General features: G+C 53.3%; 1 protein-coding gene across 1 annotated transcript in view; it reads right to left on the minus strand.

Annotated features, from left to right (window-relative positions):
• Positions 1–25,033, minus strand: part of CAMK4 (calcium/calmodulin dependent protein kinase IV) — a 193,702-nt gene that overhangs the window by 49,426 nt on the left and 119,243 nt on the right. The window contains exon 4 of the mRNA XM_058677394.1: positions 13,543–13,621. Coding sequence (XP_058533377.1) covers positions 13,543–13,621 — 79 coding nt within the window. The remainder of the gene's footprint in view (positions 1–13,542; positions 13,622–25,033) is intronic.

Consider the following 25,033-nt stretch of genomic DNA (forward strand, 5'->3'; position numbering starts at 1 on the left):
CTGGTGTAGGAGAGGAGGCCTTGTCTACCACTGCTACGTCCACACTGCTTCCTGTCTCCCCTCCCTTCTCTCTGCAGAATCCCAGCTTCTCCGGTGACCCCTCCCAGGAGCACTCATCCTCCTGCCCCTCACACAGTGTACACTGCAGACTGTAGCCCTGTGCATTTACGTCCACCTTAGTCAGTCTAGGCATCACTTCAGCGGCTCCACCCACATGAGGTGCTGGTCTCTCACCTCCCCACCCAGCCTGAGGCCTCCGTGCCAGTCAGACCACCTTGATGCAATCATTGTTTCAAACACTGCACACTCATTTCTGCCTCTTTCCTGTTCGTCTCTTACTTGCTGAGGTCTGTGGTCCACGGCAACAGGCACCACACTGCGAAGGCCGCTGGCCCCTCCGCCGTCCTCACAGATCAAGCCCTGCCTGAGGTTACATCCCACTCTTCTCCAAACCTGAAGAGGCTGGAAGAAATCACACAACCACACAGGCTGGTCCCACTTCACTCACAGCCCCCAGTTCTTGGGGTCCCTCGGACTGCTCAGCCATGAGCATCTCAAGTTTCTCTTATGCAGGTGGAGGAAGAACAGGAGCTGCCAGGCCCCAGTCCACAGCCCTCAACCCCTTCTATCTGCCGCATGAGCTGCCAGGCCCCAGTCCACAGCCCTCAACCCCTTCTGTCTGCCGCATGAGCTGCCAGGCCCCAGTCCACAGCCCTCAACCCCTCTATCTGCCGCATGAGCTACCAGGCCCCAGTCCACAGCCCTTAACCCCTTCTGTCTCCTGCATGAGCTACCAGGCCCCAGTCCACAGCCCTCAACCCCTTCTATCTGCCGCATGAGCTACCAGGCCCCAGTCCACAGCCCTCAACCCCTTCTATCTGCCGCATGAGCTACCAGGCCCCAGTCCACAGCCCTCAACCCCTTCTGTCTCCTGCATGAGCTGCCAGGCCCCAGTCCACAGCCCTCAACCCCTTCTGTCTGCCGCATGAGCTACCAGGCCCCAGTCCACAGCCCTCAACTCCTGGTGTCTCCCCTTGAGCTGCCAGGCCCTGACCACGGTGCTGAAATCACTCTGTTTACTCCCTGCTTTCCCTTGCTGGGCTGCCAGGCTCTGTCCGTGGTGCTGAACTCCCACCCCTGCATCCCTTCTTCCTCCAGCTCCCAGTCACCTCTAAGACAACAGGACCCAACCCAGACATTCCCTTTGACAGCCTCCTGTCAAGAATGGTCTGCTGACTGCAATGTGAGTCTGGGCTGAATGAAGAGGATGAAGGGACATCTGTACAGAGTGACTGCCCACAGGTCGGGGCAATGGCAGGCTCTGGACACGAGGAGGTGGTACAGAACAGGTGCAGTGTAAGGGGAACAAATCCCTCATGCTATATCTGACATTGACCAGCACAAAGTCAGTCATGGTGATCAGCATATGATGGTCCTGATAAAGCATTTCACTACTTAAAGCCTCGTGTCTTTCAACTGTTTCATTATTCACTGCCTCCTCCGCCCCACCCCCTACTACCTTGTGAAAAACACCAGGAGAACCAGAGGAGAGCAGCAGAGCCCTACCAGGGAGCGAGGAGCCACTGGCTGGCACACAAGTAACTGGGAAGACAGACAGCCCCAGGTCAGGACCCTGGGCTTCCACAGGTCAGAGCACTCCAAGCAGACAGCACATCCATGCAGTGACCCCCCTCCTTCCTTCCCATACTCTTAATAACCAACTTGACTGCCTGACCACTGACACCACACATTCTTCCCACTGGGGATAGAGACTGAATTAGTCTAAGCCGTTCCTGGGAGAAACGCAAGCCAGAAGGGGCTTGCACACAGGCCACAGTTGACACCAGACTCACTGGTAGCAGGTCTGGCTCAGCAGTGGAAGGCAGAAGGGGAAGCGGCCTGGCATTCAGGGTTGAAAACCTCCCTGCCCTCCATCTCTGGCTCTCTCGTGGAGACTGGCGGTGGTTGAGCACTCCAGCCCCAGAGCACCTGCTCTGTGGGCCCCACCCCACCCTCTGCTGCTGACACAGCCCCTTTCTGTGCTGCCTGCACTGTTCCGTTTCTCATCTGAGAGGGAAAGATAAAATCAGCCAAGTGCTGCCCTCTGAGGTTCCGAGTTAACGCTGAGACTGCAGCAGCAGCAGCTGTGGCACTTCGAGCTCATCTCCTCATGCTGCCCTCTGCACACAGCAGCCAGAGTACAGCCTTACACGGGATCCCATCATTCCCCAATCTAGAGGCTTTGGCTGTCAGACCCATGTGCTCAGGACAAATGTACACTGTCCACCTTGGGCCACCAGGCCCTGTGGGTCTGACACCTCCCCTCGGAAGGCCTCAGCTGCAGGAGCAAGTGTCAAGGCTTCTCCCCTGGGACCTCTTTCCTACAGGGCTCCCTGAGAAGGCTCTACCAGCTGCCTTGTCCAAAGTAGTTATGCACATGGACACACATCTATCATGTGTACACACATGCACACACGTGAACCACAGCATCCCATGTCCTTAACATTTACAGAAATCAACACCTTTAATCACCACTATATCATCTGCTTCTCCCACCAGAACGCTGTGACAGAATGGATCACATTTGTGTTCTACACACTGCACATTATTGTGCCTGGTTTATAATTATTCATGGTAAAGTGAACTCCACTTTCGAAGTGACTTTCGGTCACTTTATGGGGTTAAAATAGTGCTTTGCAGCATACTTTTAAAATGAGCAAGAAACCACGAAAACACAACACTGCAGTTTTTTGTTCGTATTTTAGCCAACAGTGACGCAGGTGTACAATTCCCAACCAGACTGAGGTGCCCAAACTGACCCCACTAAGAAAGCGTCAGCATAGCACTGTCAGAATTTTTTTTTTTTCACGATCAGTAACATCTACTGGTAGACCTATGGACAATACAGAATGCACGTTTTTTTTTTTCATTAGTACATGGAACCGTCTCCAGGACTGATCATATTATAGGCCACAAAACAAGCCTCAGCAAAAATTTTAAAATTCGAGTCATACCATGCATCGTCTCAGACCATCACGGAGTGAAACTGGGGACCAACAAGTCAAAATACCCCAGAAGATATGTAAATATTTATAGACTGCTAAATGAACAAGGAGTTACAGAAGAAATCAAAGAGGAAATAAAAAATTGCTTGAAAGAAGTGAAACCATCAATACAACATATCAAAACTTATGAGACAGGCCCAGAGTGGAAGCCCAGTGACTAAGGTCCTCACCTTGCAAGTGCTAGGATCCTGCATGGGCTCCAGTTCTAATCCCGGTGGCCCCACTTTCCATTTGGCTAACTCCCTGCTTGTGGCCTGAGAAAGCAGTTGAGTATGGCCCACGGCCTTGGAACCTTGCAACTGTGTGGGAGACCCGGAAGAGGCTCTGGGCTCCTTGCTTCTGGCTTCAGATTGGCGCAGCTCTGGCTGTTGCAGCCCCTTGGGGAGTGAATCAACAGACAGAAGATCTTCCTCTCTGACTCTCCTCTCTGTGTATCTGACTTTCCAATAAAAATAAAATAAATCTAAAAGCCTTATGGGGGGCCCGGCGGCGTGGCCTAGCGGTTAAAGTCCTCGCCTTGAACGCCCCGGGATCCCATATGGGTGCCGGTTCTGCACTGTCAGAATTTTACAAAAAAGAATCTATAATTCTAGGACAAGAAGTGAAGTCGGGTGAAGCATCCTAGATTCTCCAATAAGGCTTAAGTCATCAGAGAGGAAATAAAATACATACATACACACGTTATTAAAATACAGTAGCCAAAATATTGAAAATGTGAGCTATAAAAACAGTGAGAACACACCCCCACTGTGACACAGCTGATCAATAGCATTTGGGGTTCATTTCCTCTCAGCTTTTCAAATTATGCACATGTCTTCTTTTTAACATTTATTTCTTTAAGAAGCAGAGTCACAGAAAGAGGAACTCACACAGAGAGATCTTCGCTCTGCTAACCCATTCCTCAAAAGGCCACAACATTTTGGGCTGCGTCAAGCCAAGGCCAGGAGCACTGAACTCCACCTTGGCCTCCCGTGTGAGTGTTGGGGATCTAAGCACTTGGGCCACCCTTGCTGTGTTTCCAGGTGCAGCCACAGGGAACTGGATCGGAAGTGGAACAGCCAGGACTTGAACTGGGATGCCAGCACTGTATACCGGAGCTTGACCCTCTGTGCCAAAAGGCCAGCCCTAACCCAGGTACATGTCATTCCATGACCCCAACCAGGGATTTGTCATTCCATATCCCAACCAGGGACGTGTCATTCCACATTTATGAAAATGAACTCTAACTGCACTTTCACGGTTTTACAGACACCTATGGACTCAGTATGATGCAGCTTTAGGCCCACCACCAATGCTGGTTCCTGGCCTGGGCCTTGCACCCTGGGTCTACACATTGTCACCGACACTCAAAGCTGTGTGGGCAGTTGGACAGAACCCTGGTTTGGCTGTCAAGGCTGAGTGTCAGGTGGAACCCCGGCTCGGCTGTCAGTCAGAACCCCCAGCTCAGCTGTCAATCAGAATCCCAGCTCAGTTGTCAGCTGGAACCCCAGCTGGGCTGTCAGCAGCCCCCTCCATCTGGGCAAGGACTACTTCTGTTTCACACACTGATCTGCAGAGGAGGGGGCAAAGAAGCTGCAAGGTGCTCTGGGCCGGTGGTGGCATGTTCCCAGGTCGACACTTGCAGGCAAGGTAGACATTTCCCCATCGCAGGTCCTGACCTCACTCTTGCCACAGAAGGCATCACAAGCGAAGCATGCTGGATCAAGCAATTCAGAACTAGCAGCATTTGTGAGTGTGAGGAAGAGTACCTTCTAAACATGACTCGCTGTTCTTCACTTGTCCAAAGGTGGAAGGCAGCATCCCAGCCCTCAACCTTGGCCTCCTGCTGGGCGGTCACCAGGGAGGCAGCGCCCGTCTCAACCAACGGCCACCCTCCCCTTCTCCGTGTCTCTGGAGAACTGCCCACACCGCATGCCAAGCTCATGGTCACTTGGGCTGCAACTATCCTCTTCTCTGGATGAAATGTGATACCTGGCACCTTCCAAGTGGCTTTCAGCCACTTACATGGAGAGACAGTGCTTTGCAGCTTTGAAAATGAGCAAGAAGCTTCGGGAACAGCACACCACAGCTTTCGTTTGTATTTTTCTCAGCCAACAGTGACTCAGTTCTACAATTCCCAAACCACTGAGGTGCAGGCAAACTACACTCTCCTTCCCAGAAAACTAAGCAATCAGGTCTGGGCTGAAAACCAACTAATCGCTGTGGGCAGCAAGCTCAAACATCACACAGCCTTAAGCCACAAACCATTAAAGCCTGAAGCTCCTTCAACTATAGCGAGTCTCTCACTGAACTGGCAGGACACCCTGAGTGCCCTCAGGGGTGGGTGTGGGGGTTGTTGAGTGCCCTCAGGGGAGGGTATGGGGGTTCTTGAGTGCCCTCAGGGGAGGGTGTGGGGGTTGTTGAGTGCCCTTAGGGGAGGGTATGGGGGTTCTTGAGTGCCCTCAGGGGTGGGTGTGGGGTTGTTCTTGAGTGCCCTCAGGGGTGGGTGTGGGGTTGTTGAGTGCCCTCAGGGGTGGGTGTGGGGTTGTTGTTGAGTGCCCTCAGGGGAGGGTGTGGGGTTGTTGTTGAGTGCCCTCAGGGGTGGGTGTGGGGTTGTTGTTGAGTGCCCTCAGGGGAGGGTGTGGGGTTGTTGTTGAGTGCCCTCAGGGGTGGGTGTGGGGCTGTTGTTAAGTGCCCTCAGGGGTGGGTGTGGGGTTGTTGAGTGCCCTCAGGGGAGGGTGTGGGGTTGTTCTTGAGTGCCCTCAGGGGAGGGTGTGGGGTTGTTGTTGAGTGCCCTCAGGGGTGGGTGTGGGGTTGTTGTTAAGTGCCCTCAGGGGTGGGTGTGGGGTTGTTGAGTGCCCTCAGGGGAGGGTGTGGGGTTGTTCTTGAGTGCCCTCAGGGGAGGGTGTGGGGTTGTTGTTGAGTGCCCTCAGGGGTGGGTGTGGGGTTGTTGAGTGCCCTCAGGGGAGGATGTGGGGTTGTTGTTGAGTGCCCTCAGGGGTGGGTGTGGGGTTGTTGTTGAGTGCCCTCAGGGGTGGGTGTGGGGTTGTTGAGTGCCCTCAGGGGAGGGTGTGGGGTTGTTCTTGAGTGCCCTCAGGGGAGGGTGTGGGGTTGTTGAGTGCCCTCAGGGGAGGGTGTGGGGTTGTTGAGTGCCCTTTCCTTCTAGGATGACTCAGGTCTTCAGAGGCGCTGGTTAACACTGCTCCAGGATGCCCAGCACTTCCTTGGCACAGTGAGCCATGGACAGCAGGCTTCATAGATGCTCCCTGAGTTACACAGAAGCAAACACCCTCCAGGGAGAAGCACAGCTCTGGGCTGTATGGCCGGACATGGACAAGAGCAATCCAGGGGACCTCAGGGACTGAGGCTGGAGGCACACAAGTCCCCCTGCCAAGGCTTCCTGCAGCTGAGGACTACCTGTGGCCTAGGGGTTCCGCACGAATGGCCATGCTCCTTCTGTACCCCCAGCCCCCTCATCCCGTCTGTCAGTGCCGACCTGACTCTGCCTCCTGACCCTGTGTTGTGGGAGCTTTCCCCTGGCTCAGCCCTCTGGCAGATTCCTGGTCTCCTGCCGTGACAGGGCTGAGGCTTCGGCCTCTCTTTCTTCCTGGAAGGCGAGCACTTGTCACTCAGCAGAAATGCCCTGCCGCTCCTCCAGGCAGCCAGGTTGAACAGTCTCCAGGACAGCCACGGCTCTGACCCAGGCTCTGCTGAGCGTGTGCCACTTGGTGCAGTGTGTTCTGGGCAATCCGCTCCATTTCACGTGTTCCCAGACCTCAGCCGGGCCCAGAAGGTTTGCTGGGTGCTGACCGACTCTCCCTTCTTCACTACCCACACAACCACAGCACGCAAACCAGCAGGCAAGATGGGCTGATGGCTGAGGCCAGCCAGGTCAGGCCACCTGTCCCAATTACCCATGTCATGGGAATGGGACAATGCATGGATCATAGCTGGTTTTCCATGCTCTCAGAGGCTGGGGTCACAGTGACAGCATGCAGGTCTCCCCAGAAAGGTTGGGGTTCCCACTCAACAGAACAGAGAATAAAAGGCCTCTGCCACGAGGCCCAAAACAGGCTTTGTTATTTTGTTTTTTATTTCAAGCTTTACTGAACGAAGACAAATAATCATTTACACTGAAGGCACACAATGTGGCGTTGTGACAACTGCATGAGAGTATCATTCAGGTGCAGCAAGGATGGTGAAGGCGCACCTGCTTTGCACACCCAAGTACATGAGCTTTTGTTGTTACCTGCAACAGCCAAGCCTGTGACCAGCATCTTCATGCTTTCCTCACCCGTATTTATGGTTACTTTAACCTGGCACCCCTAAAGCTGACAGAGGGTCATATGGGCTGGGAATCCCTTTGTGATGTCACAGACCACTCTACTGGGAACCTGCAGCTGTCTTTGAACGAACCGGAGCTGACAAGGCTGGGGAGCCCTGACGTATGGCATCGACAGTGCTTCTCCTGGACTGGGTGGGTTCCCTGGGACTCCAGCAGCACTCCTACTATGATTAACTGAGCCTTCAATGTCAATTAGGGGCAGCACCAAGAACTCGCACAAGCAGCTGTTTGGACTCTTAGCACTAAGCTGGGTGTTTACACAAGAGGACATATTCCCTGCCCTGGAAAGCCTGCAGCACAGGCGCGCGGGATAAGCAGCACATTTGGTCAAGAAACGTACAACTGGAAGTGGGTATTAACTGTCCCAAGAACCTTACAATGTCATCTTAAGGACTCTTCCTGTGCCCTGGGCGAGGAGGTTAGCACTGACAGCCGCGTTCACAAACGGCTCACAATTGCATTGTCCAGAGCCCAGCTGGCCAGAGGCTCTACACATAGAAAGGCTCAGGGAGTCATGGCGAGCAAGACGTCCGAGGGATGCTCAACTGGTCTTAGGACATCTGAGCCTGGCATTTCCAAAACCCATCAAGAAGCTTTGTGTTCGAGATTGATCTAAACCCATGAAACATTTTGGGAGGTGCAGACCTAAAAACAGAATTTGACACTGAGATTTCTGGAGTCACGAGATAGGCAAGTAGGACACACAGGAAACCCAGAGAGGCTTTGGTCAAGAGGTCAGGACCAGGGCAGCAGCCACACGCAAGGGCATCTGGCGGGACGTCAGTGTCGGGAACGGCCCCGTCACGTGCGGGCCATGCGGTGGGAACACCGCCTTCAGCCCCTGGCCCACAGTGCGTGCTCTCTGCTAGCTGCGGAGGACTGAAGGCCAAAGTGACACCGAAACTTTGCTACAACTACAGGGATCCTGAAAAAGCCTTCCTACCTGAACACGAAGACCGGACTGGCTGGGGGAGAGGACCTGTGCGGCTCCACAGTCAGAAGCAGAGAGGAGCCACGGAGACGCTGCACTGCCCCTCGGCATTTAAGGCATCACGTGTCCAAGCAGGAAACTTGTTCATGGAGCGACACACTGAGTGCACTGATAACATGAGCAGACATGCTCAGCAGTGATTGCCAGACTCCCCAAAGCCCAGGTAAAGTAATCACATTCAATCAAAGTGCACACAGGCGGGAGCTACGCCCTGCCGAGCTTTGAATTGAGACGATGAAAGCACTAGGCACACACTAGACACACTGCCACTGCGACTGCTATAAACCACCGCGTGGGCACGTCCCAGCTAACAGTGCTCAGTGTGGTCACCTGCTCCCCGAGTGCCGCAACACGTGAGAGATGATCCCCCTTCAACCACCACTGCACCAGGAGCTGGCCGCTCCTGAGCCCATTCCACACACTCAGAGGCAAAGACTGACGGGTGGTAGCAGCAGAAGCGACCTTAAACACAACCAGTCTGGCCTTGGAGCCCGGCCACTCTCCAGATGGGTCAGAAACCACAGATTCTGAATTTCTGCAGATGCTACTTGTCACACTTGACCTCGGCGGGGGCGGCGGGAAGGGGAAGGTAGGAATGGGAGGGCAGAATCTTCCCCAACTGCTCAGAACATGATCCAACGTGGGACCCGGGGGTCACAGTGTTACCCCGAGGTGGGACCCAGTGGGAAAGCACGACTCAGGGGCTGGCTTCTGGGACAGCCGCAGCATGAGCACCACGTGTCCCCAAGAGCCCACACTCCACTCAACACAGCCAGTTCAGTCCTGGCTGAAGAATCTGCACCTCCAAGGTGCAGCTGTGCCAACAGTGCCACTTGTCCAATCTCTTCTGTGCACAGTTTTCTGTTCAGTACCTTCAGGACATGCAGCTCAGGGCAGGGCCGTGACTGGGATCCCTGTCATCCTGTCAAACTCTTCAAGGGCTCGCGCTCTCATTGGAAGAGCAGCCCAGGAAGATCTTCCGATTCAGTCTGTTTCCCCAAATATCACGGGAAGCGGAGATGACGCAGGGCTCAGGTGTAAACCACTCGCCTTCCATCCCTGACCTCGGTTCATTCACCAATCCACAGCACCAAGATAACTGGCCAGGCAGGAAGCACTTCCAGTGAACCTGTGCTACAGTAAAACAAAGCCAGCTCCCCTACCCAGGAGTACAGGGTGGAAGCCAATACCTGATGGCCACATGGCCTCTCCAGGACGAGGACACTGAGTGGCAAATGAGTCAGACAGGCGACTAGCAAGTCCTTCCATCTGTTGCCCCTCTCGCTGCTTCCTAACTCCACCATAGCTCTTCCCAGCAATCGAGATTGCTACAGGAAATGCTCAACACTTCTTCCGCTATGGTGAAAAGTTGGTTCTGAGGTATTTTCTCTTTTCTGGCACTCAGTCCGTGAGTCACATAGGGTCACAGGTCCACTCCAGAATGCCAGGAGAACACAGTGTCCCAAGAGGTGATCTGCACAGCTAGGAATGCATGTATTCAGCTGCCTGGGATCTCTGTGCTTTATTCTCCCCAAAACTCTGCGCAAGAATGCTCACATCAGAACACTAACGCAGAGCCCTGAGTGCAGGGATTGGTCCTGCCACACCCCCTTCATACGTACATGCAGGTCCCGCCACACGTGTGCATGCCTGCTCCGCAGCACATGTGTGTGTGGGAATCCCACACACTGCACAGAAATCTCCGTCATGTACATGCAACTCCCATCACACATGTGCATGTGTGATCCCACATGGTAAACACATGTATGCATGCATGTCTTACACACATTCCCCCTTGCATCAACATGTATGATTTCCCTGCATTTAAACATGTACAGTCTCTCATCTGTGCACACACACACACACACTCCTCCCTTTAGCTGCCACTGTCATTTCCAGACAGGATGATGCTGAGACAGATTGTAACAAATTTCCTCCACATAAAGTATGTGGTGTATGTATATAAAATACATGTTGACAATTTCCCCATCATAACCTCACATAAAGGTAGTTTATCAATCAGAAGATCTAGATATCAAAACACAAATTTCCATTCACTTAAGTAGTTAGTCTTCCCAGTGCCTGATCACCCATGTCTCCTGGCTTTTTAAGAGCTGGTGATTGAGGGCCTGGCGTACCGGCTCAGTAAGTGAATCCTCCCCATGCAAGTTCTGGAATCCTATATGGGCATCGGTTCATGTGCTGGCTGCTCCACTTCCCTTCCAGCTCCCTGCTTCTGGCCTGGGAAAGCAGTTGAGGACGGCCCAAAGCCTTGGGACCCTGCACCCACATGGGAGACCTAGAAATGGTTCCTGGCCCCTGGCTTCAGATCAGCTCAGCTCTGGCCATTGTGGCCATTTAGAGAGTGAACCAACAGATGGGAGATCTTTCTTGCTGTCTCTCCTCTCTGCAAATCTGCCTTTCCAATAAAAATAAATTAAAAATAAAGTAAAGCTGGTGATTGAGTCTGTGTTGGTGTGGGTAGGTCCACTTGCTGTCTGAGGGAGCTCAGTGACAATAATGCAATAATGCATTAATTAGCCTGTCATTGCTGTGTTAACTCCCTGAACATTTTGGTCTTGGGTCTGGAACTTGAGACTGCCACAAAATGAAATCTGGATAAACTCCCACAAACAGTATTAAGTAGGCCTTGGGAGAAAATATCAGGCTAACAGAGAAGTAACTGCTCTCAGCCCATCAGCTGCAGAATGCCTCAAAATGAGAGATGTCGGGTACGACAAACCTATAGCCAACGGCCTGAGGACAAAAATCAAGACCGGATAAGCATGTCCACTGCCGGCACCCCTACTCACTGCAGAACCACAGGGCTAGGACAAGCAATCATGGGGCGGGCGGGGGGGGGGGGAGGACAAAAAGCAGCAAAATCAAAAGGACCAAGTCAAAATCCCAATGTTTGCAAATGACATGATGTTGTATATGGAAAAACCTACCCACACTACCCAAAGGCTGTTAGAACCAATCAACCAATTCAGTGTAGTTGCAAGAATTAACACCAAAAAAAGTAGTGTTTTTATTCGCCAATAATAATCGTTGCTGAATGGGAATTCAGGGGGAAAAGAAGCGCCATGCACTAAAAAATAAGTACAGTTTCAGTACTTAGGAATAAATTTAACTAAAGCAGTGCTAGACCTCTACACTGAGGTGTGATCTCACCCCGCCAGAAGCCGGAGGGCAACAAACCCTGGTGAGGCGGTGGACAAGGGGGACAAAGTGTAGACGGTGCCCACGGCTGGTAAGAGCGTCCGTCAGCCACGTTTCAGAACTAGAAATGGAGGAGCCAGCATTGTGGTGTGGTGGGTAAAGCTGCTGCCTGTGAATCCAGCATCCCTTTGGGCACCAGTTCACGTCCCTGCTGCTCTGTCTGATCAAGCTTCCAGGGAGCCTGGGAAAGCAGCAGCAGGTGGACCACCTGCGTGGGCCTCTGCACCACATGGGGGCACGGCATTCCCGGCTTTGCCCTGGCTCATACCTGGCCACTGCACCAACTGGCCGGCACATGAAGAGCTCTCTCCATCTCTGCCCCTCTCTGTCTTTCAAATAAACAAACATTAAAAACAAAACTAGAATTGGAGCTACATTTGACCCAGCAACCCCATTACTGGGCACTTATCATGGTTATTTCTCAAGATTCCATGTATTTCTTTTCTCTCAAAACTTCCTTATGTGCAAAACAACAACAACAAAAAAATAAACTCCCAACTGAACTCAAAATTTTTCCAACAAGGAGATGCAGCTAAGCCTAAAAACACCTTGCATATGAGTTGCTAAAGCATTATTTTAATGAAAAGCGGATATTTAATATTCAGTAAGAAACTTCTTCATAAAATTAATAATCTTTACTTCAGATAAATTTTACTACTAGAAGAATCTGACTGAAGCAAAAATTCCAAACCTTATTAATCTAGACTGCCCACACCAGGTGGGAAACCCGGGGCACAGCTGCCGTTTCAGCGGTCACCAGCTTCCACGGAACCATCCAATTCCAACAGCCCGTTCCTAGTGCCATGACGCTCCTCATCACAAGAGACTAGCATGCCCTGAGCCAGAGGACACAGAAGCAGCGGCTGGTATCAACTGCCTCGAGGGGGAAACCCCTGGCCCAGAAAAGGCAGCATTTGACTTCAAACGTGTGATCGACGGCTTCCACGCACCCTTTACACAGCTGGGTTTTCAGATACGCATAGGGTTCCCGCATCCACTCACACGAAACGAGAAGAACGCATACACTGCCCAGGACCGTCTTGTCTTTTTGAGGCTTGTGAGTGGAAACTCCCGGAGAACGCAGGGTGCGAGCAGGACACTCTGGGCTGTAGGAGCTGGCTCATCGGGACTGGCACTCTCCACACGCCCCCACTCCTCGGAGATGAGCCTGGGGCACTGCCTCTGTCCTGCCATCTCTCAGCGGAAGGTAAAAGATGGGACCCCCCCACGGCCTCCACTGCCTGACAGAACCCTCCCTTCTGGCCCCAACACAGACCTCCAGCAGAGCAGGTGTGCCCGGAACATCAGCAGCTGCTTCCCGTCCTACCCTAAGCCAAGCCGACACCTGGACCTCCTGGTGGTATAGGAGCTGGGGATCCCTTTCACAAACACAGTAACATTTAAATGCTGAAATGTCGCACGCAGGCGGGAATGACAAAAGCCCACGGAAAGCCAGAATTAAGTAAGTTCACTTAGGTGCAAAAAATCCTTCAGCTTCATGCATAGCTTTTCATCATTTGCATTTCCACAAACTGTACGAAGACTGCGTGCGTGTGTGTTTTGCAGAATGCGGCTCATACACAGAGCAAGCTTTGCGGCCTAGTGGCTAAGGTCCTTGCCTTGATCCCATATGGCCACTGGTTCTAATCCCGGCAGCTCCACTTCCTCTCTATCTCTCTCCTCCTCTCAGTATATCTGACTTTGTAATGAAAATAAAATAAATCTTTAAAAAAAAAAAAAAAAAAAAAGCTTTGCCTATCAGCTAACACGTCTGTCCTCACCACTACACCCAAGCTGAGCTCTGGCCGCCACCAGCATCCCGTGGTTCCCTCCAGCTGCCACCCACACGGGCTGCACGGCTGCGTGCGCCGGCTCTCTGGGTCTGCCTCTCCAGGTCCCAGTCCCTTTGAAGTTGCTATGAGATAAGGAAAATCACTTACTGTTTTCTTTAACACTTTGAGAGCATAAGGCTTCTGGGTCCCCTTCTGTTTGCATCTGTACACAATGGATGTAGCACCCCTTGAGGGGGAAAAAGACAAAAAGAAAACGTTACGCTTTGGACATGAACTAGAGGGCAAAGCTTCCCAGGTGTTTCTCAGTACCCTCCTTGACTGATGAGGCTTCTAAGCTCAACTGTAAGACAGGCGCCATCTCCCTTGCAGCTGAGCCCAGCTGCTCACAAAGTCCCCAGTTTCCTACCTGCTCTTCTGTCCGGCACTGCCCTGGCACCAGGGACAGGTGCCCTGGCGGGCTGCACATGACTGCTGCATTCACAGTGCTCTGGCAAGATCCTGATGCTTGGTGGAACACGGGAGCTGGAGCCCACACACCCAGCCAAGCCCAGGGCATCGGGAAGTAGGTGACCTGGGCCCTGCACCTACATCAGGACAGTCAGCACCCTGCTTTCTGGCACAGACTTGGTGGTGGTAGGGTGGGGACCTTGCCTTCGTTTTAGAAAGGAGGACAGTGGGGAGGGACTTGGTAGCCAGAGGCATAAGCTGAACACACGAAGCAATTGAGCAAGAGGAGGACAGGCAGACTGAGGGACGGCTGAGTTCAGGGGGCTCTGAAATGTCCTCAGCCAGCGCCACAGACTGAGGTCACCAGATCCCCAGGAGGAGGCCCAAGGGTGCCTGGACAGGGGCAGGTGCACTGAGCTCTCCATGGGACCAAGCCATATTCTGAGCCACGAGCAACAGAGCAGGAGGACGGGCACCCATATGTGTCTGCTCAGTGTTCGGAAGTCACGTTGCATTTCCAAAATCATCACTGAGTTATGACATGACACAGACAAAGGGATCTAAAGCTGGGAAAAGGGAGGGTAGTAGAGCTCACTTTCCTTTATTTTAGTTGCTTTAAAACAACCATGAGAAAGCAAAAACACTAACTGTATACTGTTTATAGCACTGTGCGAGGCAAAATGTCTGACAATACCACCACAAGGGACAGGAGGGAGCAGGAAGGCCGTAACAGTAAGTCCTCCGACCCATCAGGCATAGGGGTCGTGACTAATTAAAGATGTCTAACCTGTGACAAATAAAAATAATTCTTTAAGAGAAAAATGAATAATAAGTTAAATAACCAAAATAGAAATAGAACCAAAAGAACAGATAAAATAGCTAGCAATAGTTGTAATCTAAAAAAACCATATATAACTTAAAATAACTGCCAACTAAGAAGTCGTACTTACAAATAAAAACCAAACTCGACGCTGTCTCCTAGCACCTGGAAGCCATTCTAAATGTAAATGCACCGAAAACTTAAAAATCATAGAAAACAGGTAACAGAAGCCCTAATCCACACGAAGTAGCAATTGTTATGTGATTATCAAAGTAGACTTCAGAAAAATAAAAATTTCATTAAGGGGTCAATTCCCCCAAATACAATAAGATGCAACAACCTGACAGAGCGGAAAGCAGAGATCACCAACACACAGGGAGACCTGACACTCCGAGCAGTCCGTGCAAGTCGCAGAACAGCAGACCAAGGCCACCAAGGGCAGGAGTGGCACCGTTGACGGTTAAACACGGTTAAACGGCAAGACCACCAAGGACAGGAGTGGCACCATCCACGGTTAAACGGCCCAAGACCACCAAGGACAGAAGTGGCACCATCCATGGTTAAACGGCCCAAGGCCACCAAAGATGGGAGCAGCCACAGACCCCCTGTCCCACTGGTGACTGCAGTCACTGCCGGTGCTCCTGCCTTCCACACACACAATGAGAACCTCCTAACACTGTTCTCCCGCGCACCAACCGGAACGACCACACACTGCATTTTCCATTTCATGGCCCCACTTCCTCTAAGACCTTGCTTGCCTGCTAAACACTTTCCTGGGATTCTGGCTAGACAGTGCCTGGGCCTTTCTTAAGACATCTTAGCTATGAGTTCTCACTTCAAAATGTCCATAAAAACCCAGCCTCAGAGGACTCACAGCTGAAGGAGCTTTGCAATCCAAATGCTGAATTTAGCTACTGCAAAATGCTTCAAGCTGGCCCAAGTACTCTGCAGTCACAGTGATCGTGTTCACAGCGCACAAGGAGTGAACTCCTTCCTCACAGGCTGTTAACACACACAGCCCACAGCCTCCAGCGTGTGGCCTGCTGCTTTCTGCTGCATACCACCTGCCATGTTAAACCTCTGCCCACCCGCTCCACTCTCCACCCCGAAACTTACAAGGAATACCATCTCTCTGCATCCTGATCATCCAGACCAGAACCAGCTGTCACACCACATGTCTCAGCCAACCATGTGCTTCTCCTCCAACTCCACACCCAGTGTGGAGGTCAGCTCGGCTCCCTGGGAAGCCCCTCGCCAGGACCTCTGACCAAAGCTATCATTTTGTATCTTTAAGCAGGACTATGGCTTTAATCAATTCAATCCAAAATAAAATAATCCAAAATAATGAAATGTAATGAACATTCTTTTTTTAAAAAGATTTTTTTATTGGAATGGCAGAGAGAAATTTCCATATGCATATATATATGGAGATACAGAAAGATTCCCCTGCCCGCTGGTTCCTCCCCAAGCGGTCGCAACAGCAGAACTGAGCCAATCCAAAGCCAGGAGCCTCTTCTGGATCTCCCATATAGGTGCAGGGTTCCAAGGCCTTGGGCCATCCTCAACTGCTTTCCCAGGCCACAAGTAGGGAGCTGGATGGGAGGTGGAGCAGCCAGGACACGAGCCGGCGTCCATATGGGATCCCAGCAGGTGTAAGACAAGGATTTAGCCACTAGGCTATCACGCTGAAACAGCTTCTCCATAATTCTAACTTTCCCATGTACCTGCCCTTCCCCCTTCTGGCTCATTTATCAAGTCAGAGGACAAAGTTCAAGTACACCCTCAAGCACGCCAGGCCGGCCCCACAAGCACAGGAACAGCTCAGAGCAACCCCCTCACAGCGACACAATTGCATTTCCAAAGAGGACCAAGGACTCAACATAATTAATTGTGAAGATAAAAGTCATTTCATGGTAGTTAACTGGGCCGTTACAGCCTGGAAGGCAGGCCAGGTTATGCGAGCGTGAGCCGATGATGGTGGCTGTGGCTTTTCACAGCCTCACAGCAGCACCTGGAAGCCAGAAGAGAACATACACACTTACTCATGCGGGTCGGACAAGGAGAAAGAACCATGGGATGTACCAGCGACCTCATCTTTCTGTGCTTGCTTCATTCCACATGTCTGAGCTACGCTGTCGTGGCTAAGCAGCACTGACCACATATACTGTATGTGCCGTGTGACACCGACCACGTACGCTGTCTCTGTATGTGCCACGTGACACCGACCATGTACTGTCTGTATGTGCCATGTGACACCAACCACGTATACTGAGTGTATGTGCCATGTGACACCGACCACGTATACTGAGTGTATGTGCCGTGTGACACCGACCACGTACACTGTCTCTGTATGTGCTGTGTGACACTGACCATGTACACTGTCTCTGTATGTGCCATGTGACACCGACCACGCACTGTATGTGCAGTGTGACACCGACCACGTACACTGTCTCTGTATGTGCTGTGTGACACCGACCACGTACAGTCTCTGTGCCATGTGACACCGACCACGTACACTGTGTGTATGTGCCGTGTGACACTGACCACGTACACTCTGTATGTGCCATGTGACACCGACCACGTACACTGTCTCTGTGTGTATGTGCCGTGTGACACCGACCACGTACACTGTCTCTGTGTGTATGTGCCGTGTGACACCGACCACGTACACTGTCTCTGTATGTGCCGTGTGACACCGACCACGTACACTGTCTCTGTATGTGCCGTGTGACACCGACCACGTACACTGTCTCTGTGTGTATGTGCCGTGTGACACCGACCACGTACACTGTCTCTGTATGTGCCGTGTGACACCGACCACGTACACTGTCTCTGTGTGTATGTGCCGTGTGACACCGACCACGTACACTGTCTGTATGTTCCGTGTGACACCGACCACGTACACTGTCTCTGTGTGTATGTGCCGTGTGACACCGACCACGTACACTGTCTCTGTATGTGCCGTGTGACACCGACCACGTACACTGTCTCTGTATGTGCCGTGTGACACCGACCACGTACACTGTATGTGCCGTGTGACACCGACCACGTACACTGTCTCTGTGTGTATGTGCCGTGTGACACCGACCACGTACACTGTCTGTATGTTCCGTGTGACACCGACCACGTACACTGTCTGTGTGTATGTGCCGTGTGACACCGACCACGTACACTGTCTGTGTATATTGCCGTGTTTTCTCCACACATTTGCTAGTGGACGCTGAGCTGGCTTCCACTACTTGGCTGCTTGAACCACACTGCAGGAAACACAGGACGCAAGCGGTCACCTAGACACACGGATTTAACTTCCCTTTAAGAGACAGCAGCAGGGAACTGGCGAATGATTTAGTGTTTCCATTTCCCACTTTTGGAGGAACCTCCGCACCGGGTACCCCCAGCAGGGTGCAAGGGGCCCTTTCTCCACGTCCCCACTGGCCCTCGTTACTCTCCACCTCTTTCACAGCCGTTCACGCAGCTCGACTGGGTTCGTGTCTCATTGTCACGTTGATTCACATTCCCCCTGGTGATTACAGTCTCCAAAGCTGCTGGCCATGTGCATATAACTCTTCAAGAAATGCCTGCTCAAATTCACAACCATTCCCAAATTGGGCTGTCTTTTTGCAACTGAGTTCCGTGTGTCTGCTGGCTATTAACCCTTCATCAGAAGCAATGCTTGCGATGCCTGCCTCCCGTTCCGCAGGCTAGCTTACCACTCTGCTTCCTTTGCTGTGCAGACAACCCCCTTAGCTTGATACAATGCCCTCTGTCCACTGCTGTGTCCTGTACTATTCTAGCTGTATGCAGGCCAACGCTCTGAGGGGTCTTCCCTAGGACTGCTTGTTTCAAAATTGCAGGCTTTATATTCAGACCCGTAACCCACTGGGGGCTCTTTGCACACCGTGAGCATGCAAGTCCAGTTCCATTCTTCTCCGTGTGGCTAGCCACATTTCCTAGCACGGATCCTCCTTGTCCCACGGCATGTTCTTAGCACTCCGTCATAGATCACAGGTTCTCTTCTAGGGCTCTACTCTGCCCCGCCAAGCACCGATGCACTGACCCCAACTTGCTGGTCTTACTTTTAGGTCTACTTGGGTCTGAACACTGGCCCCAAGCTAAGGCTCTTGCTCCAGGCTGTGGTCCTAACCTCTACGGTGTGACTGAGGTGTCAATCAAATATCTGATGTCACCTGAGATGGAATGTCTTCTAGCTGCACCTGCCTCCTGACCCCGAAGCCTCTGGTAGCTGTCGGCGCTTCCACTCTGTTCCTGCTTCACCGCGAAGCCTCACCATACGCTGGTCTCAGGCAGCCAAGGAGGCTGTGGTCTGTACAGGATGCTCCTCTGCTCTGGGACCAAGCCTGCACTGCCCATCACTCAGGGCTTGGTACGCCCCCCCACCACATACCACGTCCAGGGTTTGTGCAGAGGAAGGGCCAGGGTGGCACCTGTTTTGCCATCACAGACTTAACTTTTATCATCTCATTGGTCTGAATCAGCCAGCATTGCTACAAGAGAAACAAAGGATCTTGTTTGCGCATTTCTTAAGGAAAGCTGTGCTGGAGGAATGATTAACAAACAGCGATCTGTGTGGTTCTCTGCCGCTGCAGGCTGCTTCCACACATCAACAGCATCTGTCACTGTTTGGGGAGAAGAAGCGATCTGATCTGGAGGCAGGAGACACAATGATGTCAAACGCAGCCAACAGAACTGTTCCCATCAAAACGATGATCACACAGACATATCTTAGGACAAAATAACAAGCTCGTTTTAGATCACAGGCCTGTGACAACCCCTCCTGCGGGCTGAGAACCCTCTGAGATGGCGGGGCAGCCGTGGAGATGTCTCTGTCCCTGGCAGGGACATCCGACTGCTGCAGGTACACAGCAGCACCAGCACTCAATTCCAAGGACCTCAGGGAGGGCAGGCAGGGACGGAGCTCAGGGAGGGCGGGCAGGGACAGAGCTCAGGGAGGGCGGGCAAGGAGGGACAGAGCTCAGGGAGGGCGGGCAGGGAGGGACAGAGCTCAGGGAGGGCAGGCAGGGACGGAGCTCAGGGAGGGCGGGCAGGGACAGAGCTCAGGGAGGGCGGGCAAGGAGGGACAGAGCTCAGGGAGGGCGGGCAAGGAGGGACGGAGCTCAGGGAGGGCAGGCAGGGACGGAGCTCACTGCCTCCCAAGGCACAGCAACTGGCATGCGGTACTGACAGCCATGTCAGGACTTGTGAATTGGGACTGGCTTGTAAGCAGCGTGAGACAAGATAATGGTCAGCGTCCATCCCCTCCCTGCACTAATCTGTAAGGCAGAGATGTGAGAGAAGCTGAAGAGCAGCTGGAGCCTCAGCCGAGCAGGCAGACTGCTGTCAACCAGCTCTTTGAGGAACAGGTCCCTGTCCCTGGTGCTCTGAGCGGTAGCCGCAGGGAGAGTCTGGCACCGCTCTGCGCCACCCTCTGCTGGGAGATCATCACCTCTCCTTCAACCTTCTCTCAAACTCCTTCCAGGCACCATGAAGCAAGTAAGTGTGATGGCCTCAGGACGTGCCCTAGGACCTGAGACTAAGTGTTCAAGGACCTTCGGGTAGACTCAGCACTGAATGGAATGTATGTGAATATATGAATTAGCTCATCAGCTTCCCTCTGGCAATGCTGGGGACCAGAGGCCTGGGCAGAGCAAGGCTCGCAGCTCCCATGCAAAGACAATGGTGAGATCCCAGCTCCAAGAAACTCACTGTCCATCAGGGCTTCCAGAACTGTGGCCAGGAAGCCAGCTCCTATTCTGGTTCACAGACAAGGTGCTGTGGGTATCAGGAAACCTCAGGCACAGCTGCCACCAATCCATCAGTGCTCGATGGAGGGAGAATGCGCCTGGGCCAGACGCTGGAATGTGGGGTGCGCTTTGTTCCATGAGTTAGACACTAACACTCCATCAGGTGAGCAAGCCTCATGGGGAGGCTGTCACAGACAGTCTCTTCCCATCCACCCCATCTGCCACCCCTGGGCATTCCAGCCTTGGAAAGGTCTGTGAAAAACAGACTGGATGGCTTCTGCCAGCTTGCCCTCTGTGTGTGGCAGCCAATATCCTTGGCCTGTCAGTCTGGTCTCCCATCATCTGGCTCCCTTTTCTAACACCATAAATCCACTGAGTGTTTGTGCTGCCCCCACCCCCTGTGTGTGTGTGTGTGTGTGTGTTGTACGTGCATCACTTTATCTGGTGACAGGGTTTTCAGTTGCCCTTTCTCTTTAATTTAGAGTTACCTATTTACTTTAGCGGATGGGGAGAGAGGCCTTCGTCTGTTGGTTCACTCCCCAGATGACCACAATGGTCAGACTGTCATTTCCTGGTGTTTTTTTTTTTTTCTTCCAGTCACATGCCAAGGACAGAGGTGAACCTGGCTGCAGAAGCCCCAGCCCTGGGACACACCCTCAGTGCGCACTTGGGAAACAGCCTCATTGTTCTCTCGTTCTGTACTCACCAAGCTCTCTGGGCCACACTGAATGCCCAAGGAACAGAGAACCTTCCTGTTCCGCAAAATGAGCTTTTAACTGAAATCACAGATTTCTGTTCCCTGTAATCTATCAATGCTGTTCTGCCAGAGTCTACAGGCGGTACCTTCCACCACACAGCAGCAGCTTGGAAAGTACCCGTGCAGGCACACGGCAGGGCCCGAGTCAAGCATGGCCCCGAGAGCGCCTGCTCCCTCCAATGAGTGTTCCCACGGAGCAGGAGCGGTCACTCACTATCCATCTCATGAAGGAAACAGAAGGGACAAGAGGTCCCAGCTCGCCTTGCCTTCCAACTCCAGACTGAGCCTCCAGGGCATGCTGCAGGGTAGGGACTCCACGGGGCAGTGGCCAAGTGGGACAGGAGTGACCCCCAAATACCCAGACTGAATCCACACAGGCTTGCCAAGGATGAGGAGTCACACTGAGTTCCATCTTCCCTGGGGGTCCGGTGTCACCTCCTGGCCTGGGACTGTGGAGGGGGAAGGGTCATGAACAGGGATCTGACGCCAGGCTTCAGTGAGGTCAGAGTTAACGGAAAGCCCTGTGCCGGAGGGAGGCATCCATCTCCTCCTTGGCATTGGAAACACTGGCCGGGGTCCCTGAGATAATCCAGGTGTGGCAAGATGCAAGGGACACGTGCAGCAGCAGCAGCAGCAGCAATGTAGGACAAGCCCACTTTCCACACACGCTGGAAGGGCATCAAACCCCCACCAAATGAGCCATGTGCATTGATGAGCAGTTATGTCCTCTCCATGCCCACACTGCTGAGCTGCCCCCAGGCAAACAGGCCCAGAATGGACACTGCTGGCCTTGGCCCAGAGGCCTCTGCCAGTGCCAGGCTCTCATCAGAGCCAGCCGGGAAGGACAAAGGACAAGCCCACACAACAGAACCCAGGGACCTGAGAACCCAACCCTCCAAGTGGATAATGTGCAGGAAGGACAGAGATGAGGCCTCCGAGAAAGGAGCTGAGGATGAGGGTGGTCCTTCACACACAGCAAGTGAGACCGCACCAGTGGGCAAGGCAGGCTGCCCAGAGGATGGCGCCCAGCATGGATTCCCTGCCCTTCTGCCCCTCCTGACCTCAGGGGTCACAGGAGTGACATTCTCTCATGCAAGCTGCTGCCATCTCCCTGTCAACGTGGCAATGCTGAAGACGGCTTGGTGGCTTATGGTTTCTTTAAAAAATGATGAGGCATCTTATGATGTTTCTTCTCTGCATGCTGTTCATTATGCAGATGGAAACGGCATCAGAATAAATCCCGCCCCACACGGACCAAATCCACCTACACCACACAGACTATATCCAAACCACAGCGCACAGACCAGATCCCACCCACCCTGCACAGACCAGATCCCACCCACCCTACACACCAGATCCCATCCACCCCACACACCAGATCCCATCCACCCCACAGACCAAATCCTACCCACCCTGCACAGACCAGATCCCACCCACCCCACAGACCAGATCCCACCCACCCTACACACCAGATCCCACCCACCCCACACGGACCAAATCCACCTACACCGCACAGACTATATCCAAACCACAGCGTACAGACCAGATCCCACCCACCCCACACAGACCAGATCCCACCCATCCACCACAGACCAGATCCCACCCACTCCACACAGACCAGATACCACCCCGCACACACCAGATCCCACCCACCCTACACACCAGATCCCACCCACCCCACACGGACCAAATCCACCTACACCGCACAGACTATATCCAAACCACAGCGTACAGACCAGATCCCACCCACCCCACACAGACCAGATCCCACCCACCCCACACGGACCAGATCCCACCCATCCACCACAGACCAGATCCCACCCACTCCACACAGACCAGATACCACCCCGCACACACCAGATCCCACCCACCCTGCCCAGACTAGATCCCACCCCCCACACACCAGATCCCACCAACCCCGCACAGACCAGATCCCACCCCACACACACCAGATCCCACCCACACTAACTGAGCACAGCCTTGCCCACATGGAGGTGCCTCATCGCCAAAGCTGCTTGCTTGATGAACAGGCTATGCTCCTTGGCAGCTACTAACTGCATTCAGTGGAAAAACTGCTACAGAAAAACTACACTGTCCCAACATTTCAGAATGGTAAAGTCCCATGCATGTGCCGGTCACTGCAGACGGACAGCACACAGGGCCGGGAGCCCTGCCTGTCATGCATGTGCCGGTCACTGCAGACGGACAGCACACAGGGCCGGGAGCCCTGCCTGTCATGCATGTGCCGGTCACTGCAGACGGACAGCACACAGGGCCGGGAGCCCTGCCTGTCATGCATGTGCCGGTCACTGCAGACGGACAGCACACAGGGCCGGGAGCCCTGCCTGTCATGCATGTGCCGGTCACTGCAGACGGACAGCACACAGGGCCGGGAGCCCTGCCTGTCATGCATGTGCCGGTCACTGCAGACGGACAGCACACAGGGCCGGGAGCCCTGCCTGTCATGCATGTGCCGGTCACTGCAGACGGACAGCACACAGGGCCGGGAGCCCTGCCTGTCATGCATGTGCCGGTCACTGCAGACGGACAGCACACAGGGCCGGGAGCCCTGCCTGTCATGCATGTGCCGGTCACTGCAGACGGACAGCACACAGGGCCGGGAGCCCTGCCTGTCATGCATGTGCCGGTCACTGCAGACGGACAGCACACAGGGCCGGGAGCCCTGCCTGTCATGCATGTGCCGGTCACTGCAGACGGACAGCACACAGGGCCGGGAGCCCTGCCTGTCATGCATGTGCCGGTCACTGCAGACGGACAGCACACAGGGCCGGGAGCCCTGCCTATCATGCATGTGCCGGTCACTGCAGACGGACAGCAGTCCTTCAGCCACCATGCCATTTTCTGGGGCAGAGGCTCCATGGGTAGGGAGGTGAGCAACTGGCAGGGGGCCATTCTGACACCAGCACCTGGTGCTCAGCTACTCTGTAGGACCCTTGGCCAGGCCCTGGTCAGCAGCACTGAGAAAAGTTGAGAAGATACTCACAGAGAACAAGCTGATGATGGCGGTTGTAAGAGAAAACAGCCAGTTCTCATCCTGCTGATAGAGAAACAGGGAGCACAGCCCCGACACAGCCTGTGGGACTCAGGGAGGACAGCCCCGACACAGCCTGTGGGACTCAGGGAGGACAGCCCCGACACAGCCTGTGGGACTCAGGGAGGACAGCCCCGACACAGCCTGTGGGACTCAGGGAGGACAGCCCTGGGTTTGCTATTACAAATCCAGACAAGAGCCATGCATGTCTGCAAGAGGATGAATGGAGCTCTGGGGAGTGCATTTGCAAGTCTCCCAGCCAGGACTGGCTACAGGCCCCCCAGTGTCCTGCAAGTAGAGGATGGGGTGCTGTGAGAGGCCCAGAAGTGCCCAGGATGCCCCGACTCCCAGAGGAAACCCCTCCTAGAGCTGACAAATCCCAGCTTTGGCAAAGTCTCCTCCAATTCAGAATCAAACAGTTTATGAACCGAGGGCAACAGAACAGAAGGGACATCCGGCTGTACCAAGTCCTCAAACCTTTCACACTTAATGTTCAGTTCCAAAAATGTGGAACAAAGTTCATTTCATCTGTTCTGCACAGAGAGAGGAGAAAAGGGGACTGCATTACAAAGTGAAGGGGTCTCCAAGAAGACCATCGGAAATATGCATCACGAAAAACAGAAGCACGTATTTCAAAAAAAGTTCTGCACCAGAAGTTTGTCTCTCAGTTCCATTTTCCACAACCTTAGTGAAGCAGCCTCGTCCACAGCCAGTAGCCCAACACCGTCCGCTGGGGCAAACCTGTGCCCACCGAGGGTCCCCCACAGGCTGCTGGCCCAGATCAGTCCTGCAGAAATGGC

This window comes from Ochotona princeps, chromosome 19 (assembly GCF_030435755.1).
Source record: "Ochotona princeps isolate mOchPri1 chromosome 19, mOchPri1.hap1, whole genome shotgun sequence".
NCBI classification, from domain to species: domain Eukaryota; kingdom Metazoa; phylum Chordata; class Mammalia; order Lagomorpha; family Ochotonidae; genus Ochotona; species Ochotona princeps.